Here is an 11,362-nt window from a genome sequence, read left to right on the forward strand (position 1 = left end):
GGTAAGCTGTTCCAGAAGCGTAAAAAATGTAAATTGGCAAATAAAAGGACTAGAAGCAGTGAATGGTGAGAGTGCTGTTATAATGACAGCTACAGGAAAGACACCTGGGAGCCGTGGTTTTACATGAGTTGAAAGCAAACAGCAAAGAAGAAAACATTGCTAGATAAAAAACAAGGAAACAGCAGGTGCAGCTCAGCAACATAAAATATACTAAAAACAGTGGAAGTTTGGATTTAGGGTGATGCCATTTGTTGGTTAAGCATCAGCATCTCTCAACCAGGGTTTTGTGGAACCCTAGGGTTTCTCCAGAGGTTGCTAGGGGTTCCTTCAGTAATTCCTGCCTCTCAGATGTTTAACCACAACAGCAAGCAACAATGATGCGTGTTTTTTTTGAGGAAATTTCAACTGGCTTATAAAAACAAAATACTCACTGTATGGCCAGCTATAAGAGTATTCTTCCTAATGACCACCAATGTAAAGAGCATTCTTCTTACTGCCCATAAACTTAAAGAGCATTCTTCCCATTGCCCACCAATGCAAGGAGCATTCTTCCCATTAGGCACTAATGTAAGGAACATTCTTCCCACTTTTCACCAAAGAAAGACACATTCTTTCCCATGACCACCAATATAAGGAATATTCTTCCTAAGGAGCATTCTTCCAAATGACCACTAATGTAAGAAACATTCTTCCCACTAATTATCAATGTAAAGAGCATTCTTCTTACTGGCCACCAATATAAGAAGCATTCTTCCCATTGACCAGCAAAGTAAGGAGCATTTTTTCCACTGACCACCAATATAAAGAGCATTCTTCCTATTGGCCACCAATATAAGGAGCAGTTATCCTATTGCCCACCAATGTAAGGAGCATGCTTTCTATTGACCAGCAATGAAAGGAGCATTCTTTCTATTGACCATTAATGTAAGGAACATTCTTCTTATTGACTACAATGTAGGGAACATTCTTTCACTGACCGCAGATATAAGGGCATTCTTAAATGTTGATCCCTATCTTTGCATCCTAATTTTATTAGCACCCAATGCCCCTTGTGTGTCTAGTTAATAACAACTGTATCTCTGTTGTTTCATGTGTAAAATGCGTGTTTCTTACTCTCAGTTTTAATTGCCTAAGGCCAGCTTGCTGTAAAAGCTTGTAATACAATGGTTGGAGATGTGAAAGTTGTAGAACCACTCTGTTCTACTTACGTATTTCCTTTTTTGGTGTCAGTAAGTGTGTGTTAAACCTTTGATTTACGTGGCTGGTGGTGTGAAATGTTGCCAAAACACTGGGGTAGAGATTTTACGATGGCAATATATGTGGAAGACAGATGGTGTTGAAGGCCCCCACCTCTGTTCAGTGATGGTGCTACCAGTGTGATGTAGATGGCCTCTTTCATGCCCTTTTTGAACCACTTGTTCTCCTTGTCCTAAATGTACACCTCATAAGAATGTCCCATTTTCTTGACCAGTAGAATTTGCCCCTCTGTGCTCGGCCATTCATTTGTGGAGGTCGAAGTATTTTCAAGACACTCATGGAAACTGAGGAAGTGGCACCTAACCAACTGCTCAGTGTCTGCAACCCCCCTCTGCAACCCCCCTCTGCAACCCCCCAATCCCTGCATTGGCTTCCAATAGCCCAAAAGATCAAATGTAAAATATTAACAACCACTTACAAAGCCATCCACAACTCTGCCCCTGGCTATATCTCAAACCTTGTCTCCAAGTATCACCCTAACCGTCCCCTCCGCTCTTCCAAAGACCTCCTGCCTTCCAGCACCCTCATAAACTCCTCCCATGCTCGCCTCCAGGACTCCTCTAGGATCTCTCCCATCCTATGGAATGGATTACCCCAACCTGTCCATCTATCTCTCTCTGACTGCCTTTAGGCGATCCCTTAAGACTCATCTCTTCAGGGAAGCCTATCCCACCTCAACCCAACTGCTCAACCATCACGTTCTCTCAAACAATTCACACAGCTACCTCCTCATGTATCACTTGCCCCTCCCTTTTAGATTGTAAGCCTTCAGGGGCAGGGACCTCCTTACCATCTTGTGTTGAATTGTATTGTGATTGTAATGTCTTCCTTATATTGTAAAGTGCTGCGCAAACTGTTGGCGCTAAATAAATCCTGTATAATAATAATATGTCCAGATGAATTTCACTAGCTACTACTAGATGAACCACGACCTGGATACATGAGAGCCTTCATAGACACTACAATCTATTTACTTAGCCAATAAACGATATCACCCAAAATCCAAACTTCCACTTTTGGTGATGGCTCACACAAAATTAAACAAACTATACATTCGTTTTTGGTGGTCCACTTCCTGTCTTCTGCATGACCTGGAGCTCGCATGTCATAAATCAACAGGTCTGAACCAGGTAAAAAGGACTCACACCAGGTTTAGGAAGGTATAAATTCGTTGTTGAGGAAAACGCATGTCAGAAAGTCCAGGTAACTGGTGAAACTGAATTTCACTTGTTTTATGTTACCTTTGGACAATATTGGATGAAAGCAACTGGACAAATAAACCAATGTGACTTTTTAAAGTGTATATTGGTACACCAGGAATTCATGCAGACTTGTAAAGTTACTAAAAGTCCACTTTGATTATGCAAAACTCTCAGAAACAGCCTTTACAACTAAAAACTATTCACTTGAATCTTTTATAAATAGACCCCAAAGTTTAAATGGGTGGCAGATACAAATTATGCTAATTTGCATATTAGCCTCTTGTTGCAAGGACAAGGAGTTGAAAGCGTTAATCATACCCAGTGATTTCAACACATCTGATGATTTGTTTCACACTCAAATTCTCCTTTTCCTAATGAGAGCAGAGCTCCGATTTTATTTTTTGCTGGGAAATGCAGTATTTAACATTTTAAAGTACAGCTGGCCAGCGTGATCTAAATAGCGATAAGGTGAAATATCACTTGCCACATTTAAATATTCATTGCGGCTGAATTATTGGGCTTCATAAATATTCCTGCAATGTTTGAAATATTGTTTTATGGGAAATGTATCACAGGAAAGCTGTCATGTACCTTTAAATTTATAGCGGCCTCATGTTGAAGGAGGCAAGTGTGATAATTTAGCAAATAAGGGTGCTGGCTTCTATAAATTCCTGACCTGGAGCTGGAATTGATGACATGGAGCTGTAAGAATGTCAAGGATTTTCTGGGTGTGATCTGAAGGGTCACCCAGAGTCTGGCCTGGGTTGCAGGAACATGCCAATACAGCTATCGAAGACTGTAGGCATTGACATACTTTAGAATGTTCCATATGCAAAGGAGCAGAGTTCAACAGGTAAAACTTGAAGAAACCTGGAGTTCAGGTGATTCCAGTGAAGGATACTCCTAATGGCACATACAGCATAGAAAGGTATTTTTGGATAATTGCGCACTCCCAACTATATGGTAATATTTTGGGGAAGACCCTTTTCTGTTCCACCATGAGCGTGCCCCTGTGTACAAAGTAGGGATGCACCGATACCACTTTTTTGGGTCTGAGTACGAGTACCGATACTTTTTTTTTAGTACTCGCCGATACCAATTACCGATACTTTTTCTTAAAGGGGCAGATATAATTTTTTTTTATGCCAACCTGTGCCCAGCCCACACCTGTAGTGTGGCACAGTTATATCTAATTCTGCATACCTGGCTGTATATTATACATTAAAAAATGTAATATACAGCCAGGTATGCAGAAATAAATATAACTGTTCCACACTATATGTATGCATTATGCACATATGGGGATACAAGGCTTAGTTATAGAATAGCAATTAGGTTTATTTAAAAAAAAATCACTACTGCTTGCTATTCTATTTGGATGAGGCAAATCATGGATGAGGCAGAGCACATGTTCAGACCAGAACACTGTAGTGCATAATGCATATACAGCCATGTATGCAGAATTAGATATAACTTTGCCACACTACAGGTGTGTGCTGGGCACAGGATGGCTTAAAAAAAGTTATATTTGCCTGCTGTAATGCAATTACTAATTGCATTACAGCAGGCAAATATAACTTTTTTTTATGCCATCCTGTTTTTTATGCTGAACATGTGCTCTGCCTCATCCATGATTTGCCTCATCCAAATAGAATAGCAAGGCAAATATAACTTTTGAGGCCATCCTGTGCCCACCCCCCATCCTGTGCCCAGCCCCAGCAGTGCTGCTAACCTTCTTCTCCGTCGTCTCCGTCTGCTTCATCCCCTCGTGTCACAGCCTAGTCATCTGTCAATGCCGGCCTCTTCTCATGCTGATTGGCCGATTGGATGATTGACAGGCTTCCCCACCAATCACGAGTGAGGACAGAGGAATTGAAGGCGGAGTCTTCTTTCGGCCGTTCGGCCGTGGAGAAGGAGATCGCGGCCATCTTGAATGAATGCAGACGCGGTCCTGTGTGCTGTGTGCGGCGGTGGAAGATGGCGGACACAGGTACTCGTTTTAGACATCCGAGCATTTGCACGAGTACGAGTACTCATGCAAATACTCGGTATCGCGGCCGATACCGATGCTTGTATCGGTATCGGTGCATCCCTAGTACAAAGCCATCTCCATAAAGTTATAGTTTGAGCAGTTTGGTGTGGAGGCCAAGTGTCCTGCACTGAACCCTGACCTTAGCCCTACTGAACACCCTACTTAAATGGAATGCTGATTGGAAGCCAGATCTTTTCTTACAATCATCAGTACATTATCTCACAAAGTTCCCACAGACTCCCTCCAAAGTCTTGGGGAAAGGCTTGTGAGGTTAGGATGAGGTTGTTATAGCCACACAGAGGGGTGGACTTCATATTAAGGGCCATGGTTTTGGAAGGGGATGTCCAACCCATTTCCATAAAGACATGGTTTGACCAGTTTGGTGTGCAAGAACGTGAGACTCCTCCACAAAGCCCTGACCTCAACCCTACTGAACACCTTTGGAATAAATTGGAATTGTGATTGCAAGCCAGGTCTTCTCATCCAACAACAGTACCCGACCTCACAAATGGGCACAAATTGCCATAGACATAATCCAAAACCTTGTGGAAAGCCTTCCAAGAAAGGAGGTTGTTATAGCTGCACAGGGGAGCAAACTCCAAATTACCAGCCATAGTTCTGGAATTGAATGTTCAACCCAGCTCCATAAAGACATGGTTTGACCATTTTGGTGTGAAGGAACTCTTGTGGCCTGACCTCAACCCTACTGAACACCAATTTTGAGCCAGGTCTTCTTGTCCAACACTAGTACCTGACCTCAAAAATGGAAATAAATTCCCACAGACACACTCCAAAATCTTGTGGAAAACCTTCCCAGAAGAGTGGAAGCTACTGTAGCCACACAGGGAAACCAACTCCATTTAATTGCCCATGGTTTTATAATGTAATGTCCCAGAAGCTCATGTACATGTGATGGCCAGGCTTCCAAACATTTTTAGCCACATAATGTATGAGATATATTTACACACGACCAATCTGCTTTATAATGCTATCAGCAGCCTTGAAGCTGCTTCATTTTGGAGGTGTCTTTACTAATCAAACGCTTATCACAGCTTTAGTTTTCAACTAGATCCGAGTCACAAACACAAATCGGCAAAGTCTATGACAGGATCTTCAAAAACCCACTAAAAGGGGAACAGGGTGAATAAGCAGAGTGGTGTGAAAAGTGGGAAAATGTGACCCTTCAGTCGCCGATAAGCTTAATGATGGAAGATATAAAATTGGAACAACCAAAGCAGGATTTTTTTTTTAGGATGCTGATGGTGGCTGAATGATACGGAGTCGTAGAGTAGGGAGACAGATGGCTTTAGATTGAGGTTTTCCTCATGCCAAGCCATCCTTGAAAGTTACACCTGTTTCTCTCTATCATCTTTTTAACAATAGTCACTTAAAATTAAAACTCTTCTGCTTCACTTAATAAGAAAAACAAACGCTGGCATTGTGAAGGGAATGTGAGGTAACATTGGAAGACGGAAAATATAATAATAAAACGTAATTCTCCTTAAAGTGAACCTGCCGCAGATATGGACAATTCACGGGTAATATTACATTCACAGAGAAAAAATTACACAATAGAACCTTTGACGAACCTTTGATCTAATTTTCCTGACTTTTCTTGGCTAAACTTGGCTCAACCATCCCACCTCCACCCTCTGTGCAACCCAATTGGCCATTCAATGTGATCAGCAGCCTAACTGACTTTTAGGAAGCTGGGAGAGGGGGAACTGAGCTTGACGCTTGTGAGAAACATCTAAATTTGCATTCTCAAAGTGAGTTCATGTTTTAATTACGCTTGAATCACTGGTGTCTTGGCTCTAAGGTCTCAGCAGAACTGTTTTAGCTTTTAATATCCAGTGTACCCATCGCACTTCTGACCGAATAATACCCTTAGAGTCAGGTGGGTGCCAGAGTGACTGCAGATGCCTCTGCAATCCAAGATAAGTGTATCACATCATATAGCGACACATTCTGTTGCCTGAAGAAGGAACCTCTGTTGTTCCGAAACGTCGCTATATGATGTGATAGCAATCGAGTCAATAAACCGTTTCTGACTTGAAATTCGATTGGAGTGCGAGTGACTTTATACATACACTGTTTTAGCTTTTGGCACTCATAGTCCCAGCACTTTAGGGGCTTCTTGAGGGCCCAGGCTGTATATTTGGCATCAATGTCTGCCCAAGTTGACACCGGGCTCTTCTGCATATCCTTTCATGGCTTCTGACACTGATGTGTTATTGGTGGTCTTGGGAATGGGCAGAGTGCAGGGACACAGAAACCAATCTGCTTCACAAATATTGTTAGTGTAGACCAGGGGTGGGCAACCTCAGCACTCCAGCTGTTGTGAAACTACGAAGTCCCATGGGGCATTGCAAGACTCCGACAGCCACAGGCATGACTTCCAGAGGAAGAAGCATGATGGGATTTGTAGTGTCACCACAGCTGGAGTGCTGAGGTTGCCTACCCCTGGTGTAGACAAGGTTCAAACTGTATCTAGAGCCAAAACCTTTTTCTTCTTGCATAGGTGGAACTTGGGAGTGATCAAAACCCAAACCCCTGGCAAGTTACTGATATTGTTAATGGTTGTCACAAGAAGAGAAAGAGAGGGGAAATTCTCCCAATGGGGACACTGGTCCTTGGGGATTTCCCCTTTCTTTGGAGACATTTTTTGTTTTCACTGTTTGCAAGAAAAAAAAAAAGCCGGAAATAAAATGGCCAGTGTTGTAACCATTCACTACTCTATACAATTTGTTTTAGAGTTTTGGTTTTACATACCCTTTAAGGCCCCATGCACACGGGTGTATAAGTCTACATAGGATATTACTGGTAGTAACATCCCGTGGAAAATCTTGTCTGTACACTGAACACATGTAAAACAGGAAGCCATTTAAGGTCGACATGTAAAACTTAATAATGTGTAACCAGTGGCGCAGGTGTAAGTCTCTTCTGCCATAAAAGCCCTTAAAATACCCATCAGACCCTGCATACCAAAATTAAGTAACTCCCATGTGCATGCATGGGAGTTACGCCATACTGGACGGCCATTGAAAAGCTCAAAGATACCAAAGATTGGGGAGAAAATGGCAGTGCCTGGGAGGGAGGAGCTTGGGGGGAGGGGGAGCTTTTTTAACTTGCCTTAACTTCCACTTTAATCTGTACCGATATAAATGTATAATAATAATAATCATAGCTTATAGTATATTAGAGTGTAAGCTCTTCCGGTGCAGAGACTGAGGTAACTGGCACAGCGTTCTCTGTACAGCACCGTGACATATGTCAGAGCTATATAAATGTTTATTAATATAGAATGTGACTGTGGTGCAGACATTAGAGTTCTCTCTACAGCACTGCAGTATATGTCAGAGCTATATATTATACTATTATGTATAATAATAAATGACTGTGGTGGGATATTAGAGTGTAAGCTCCTCTGGGGCACAGACTGGTGTGAGTGGCTCAGTTTTCTCTGTACAGCACTGCGTATATGTCAGAGCTATATAAATGTATAATAATAATAGTGAGTGACTGTGGAGGGTCTGCCTCCTGGAACATGTGACATTGCACAAAAATGCCTTTTTCCCCTGAGATCTCATGAGAGTTTACAGATGAGATTTTCCAGGAAGGCACAGTAATTGTCAGTAAAAGGAAAAAAAAATGTTTGCTTAAAAGGAGAACTATGAGGTGAGTGCTTTTCACTCACCTCATAGTTCTAGCCGACCTGTGACAATGAGACTGTCACAGGTCGGCTCAGTAGATCGGGAGGTGAGCGAACACATACCGGGTTCGCTCGCCTCTCGATCCTGTCACGGCTCTCTGCCGTGACAGGGGGAGGGGCTGGATTCCCCTCTCCCCGCTCCGATCTGCCAGCGCTGACTGGCGGAACGGACGGGGGAGGGGGCGGGTACAGCTGGCTCTGCCTCTAGATAGGCAGAGCCAGCTGTCACTTACGCAGCTGGGCGGATCTCGACATCGATGTCGGGATCCGCTCCGGCGTCTCAGTATACCGCGAGCTGTAGCTCGCGGTATACTGAGCTTAGGGTAACGGGAGGATGCTAGTTTGTGTCCTCCCGTTACCCTAAGGAGAACTATGGGGAAAAGCCCTGACCCCATAGTTCTCCTTTAACTAATAAATATAAGATGATTTAATATCAGCATGAAGAGCGGCACGCTGATGTGCTTTTTAGTGAAAGGGGGTAAAGGTAATAGCTAAAAGTGAAACATTTGTTCTGTTAATTCTGAACAGACTTTAATTTTAAGAATTAAATGAATAATATAAATACAGAAAACATATTATTACTTTACCTGTAGAGCAACTAAAGTTAAATCAGGACCACAATACAGCATACTGTGCCCCTGTAGTCATGCTGCAAAATAATATGTATAAAATCACTGCCGTCCAATCATGTACCTTTACCACTCAGCCCTGGTTCACACCCAGATGTTTTTGTGCAGTTCAAAAAGCGCTTTTAACTGCCCAACACAAGAAATCCCATGATTTTCAATGGCCTTGGTTCACACCTGAGATGAAAAACTCCTAGCAGGAAAACGCCAGACGCTTGAAAAGATACAGGAGCTTCTTTGGGCAGTTAAAAGCACTTTTCCTCCCCATAGACTTCATTGGAAATGCCCAAAAACACGCAACAGAAGCACGTTGCACATTTTCGTGAGCGTTTTGGCGAGTTTATACGTGTGCTCTTCCATTGCACACAATGGTTTATGAGCTGCCAATCAAATACTAATGTATGCACACACCCCCCTTACCACCCAGGTCAACCTGCCAGATCACTAAACACACCCCCCTCCCCCCTTATTACCACCCGGGTCAACCTGGGATTTCACTAACACAACCCCCTCCCCCTACGCTACAAACGCGCAAGAAATGGTGCCGCCTAGGTGTGAACCATGGCTCATGTATCTCCTGGAGCACTGGTACTTGCTGCCCCTAACACCAGCATGTCTTGGATCGTGATATTACTCATGAAGGGGAAGCTTCACAATAGGACTGCCCACAAATCGGGCTCCGTGGAGGGATGGAGCAATAATAACACAGATTTGATCGGCCAGCATTGTTTTTTGTTGCAAGCAGAGACAATGATTTAAACATGAATTGGACCAGCAGGGAAGCTCATAATCATCATGAGATTCCCTTAATATTGCACATAGAAAAAAATGAAGCTGTATGTTGTGTAGCTATATCCCAGCCAGTGTGCTATAGTGCAGTTCCCTCTCAAACTGTTCCGCAGTCAATGTCCCATCTATGGCTTCACATCCCGGGTTGAAGACAGAGTAAGCACTCTTCTCCCCTTTCCTTCTCTGCCCGGGGCCGCGAGTTCCTTCATACAGCCAATAAAACATGGAGAGGATAAAGTAAGCCAGTCCAAACTCAAGTTCTACAAAGAGTCCCAGCAGTACCAGCCACAGGAGGACTTTCAGGAGTAGAGTGGTCTTCCACATGGAGCTGGGAGAAGATGCGTCATCGAGGGGTAGTGCTTCATTTGTGGCTTCTGACGTCTGTGGCCCAGCCTGCAAAAGCAAGTGTGTCATGAAAACAACTTAAAGGGTATCTATCAGGGGCGTGATTAGGAATCACAGAGCCCCATAGCAACATTTTGTAAGGGGCCCTGTGATTTCTAGTTGCACCCCTTGCAGAGCCCACCTGGGAGTGACCCTGCAGAGCCCACCATAGACTCTCTATGGTGGGCTCTGCAGGGTCTCAGGTGGGCTGATCACACCCCTGCACACCTCTTACCTGTCAGCCCTGATAAGTGACAGCCAGCAGTCTGTGATGCCATAGCGACTCAGGCTGCCCACACGGCATAAGGGGGGACCCCTTTGTTCCTCGTCCTGGCCGGGCCCCCCTGTGCCCCAAAGCGGCCGCCTGGGTCGCTATGGCGATAGTTCTGCCACTGGTATCTATTGTCAAAAACTGAATATACATCTGTATTTCTATATTGGCTTTCCATACGTTCTATTCCCACTCCACCATCTCATATAGATGATGGCCAGGGGGTCATTTTAAGTTCAAACAATTCAATGTGCATGTCTGAAGTATCTTTTTAAAACCCACATTTTAACTTTTCAAGTTATTGTTAGTGGTGGTCGCAGTGATGGCATGGATGGCACCATGCAGTCTCAAAGTATCGAATGGAAAGTCACCAGCACATGAATTCCTTTTTTATTGAACATATGCGCCATCAAAGCCAATGTTTCAGGGCCACGCAGGGTCCTTTCTTCATGGTCACTATGCCGCCCTGAAGAAGGGGCCCTGCGTGGCCTTGAAATGTTGACTTTGATGACGCACGTGAAACATTTTCAATAACAAGGGACGTGAATTCATGTTCTGAGTGCTGGTGACTTTCCATTTGATAACTTTTTTTAGGTGTTTCATTTTAGAAGACAATTGAAAAAAAAAAACAACATCTTTTAGGATAGGGATTATAATATTTGTTGTTTCTAGCTACATGACCAAGTTTTATAAGGCTTCAGTTTCCCATCTCACCATGTTCCAATGGCCCGCTATATCCTGTGTTCTCCACCTGCTGCAGACACCGTGAAGTCTCTCTGTCAGTGTCTTCATTAATGATTTTTTTGTTGGCTCCATCTGTGTCTGACTGTTGCTGGTTTGTTCATCTTCCTGGTGTACTGTGGCCTTCCTCGCTCTGTAGTTTGCCAACCTCTGCTCCATCAGTCCCTGTAGGACAGACAGAAAGAAACACGTGGCACCATCAATATACAAAGTGTAGGATTCTAAGATACAAGACAAAAATTAATGCAGCTCTGTATTATTATTATTCAGGATTTATATAGCGCCAACAGTTTGCGCAGCGCTTTACAATATAAGGAAGACTTTACAATTGCAATACAATTCAAGACA

The 11,362-nt window shown here is 43.4% G+C and overlaps 1 protein-coding gene across 1 annotated transcript; it reads right to left on the reverse strand.

The window, feature by feature from the left end:
* Positions 1-9,641: 9,641 nt before the first annotated feature.
* SAYSD1 (SAYSVFN motif domain containing 1) lies at positions 9,642-10,032 on the reverse strand. Its single transcript, XM_018559242.1, has one exon. The coding sequence runs from the start codon at positions 10,030-10,032 to the stop codon at positions 9,679-9,681; it is 354 nt and encodes a 117-aa protein (XP_018414744.1). The 3' UTR covers positions 9,642-9,678.
* Positions 10,033-11,362: the final 1,330 nt, after the last annotated feature.

The sequence above is a fragment of the Nanorana parkeri genome, unplaced genomic scaffold, assembly GCF_000935625.1.
Source record: "Nanorana parkeri isolate BGI_ZX_2015 unplaced genomic scaffold, ASM93562v1 scaffold385, whole genome shotgun sequence".
Taxonomy (NCBI): Eukaryota; Metazoa; Chordata; class Amphibia; order Anura; family Dicroglossidae; genus Nanorana; species Nanorana parkeri.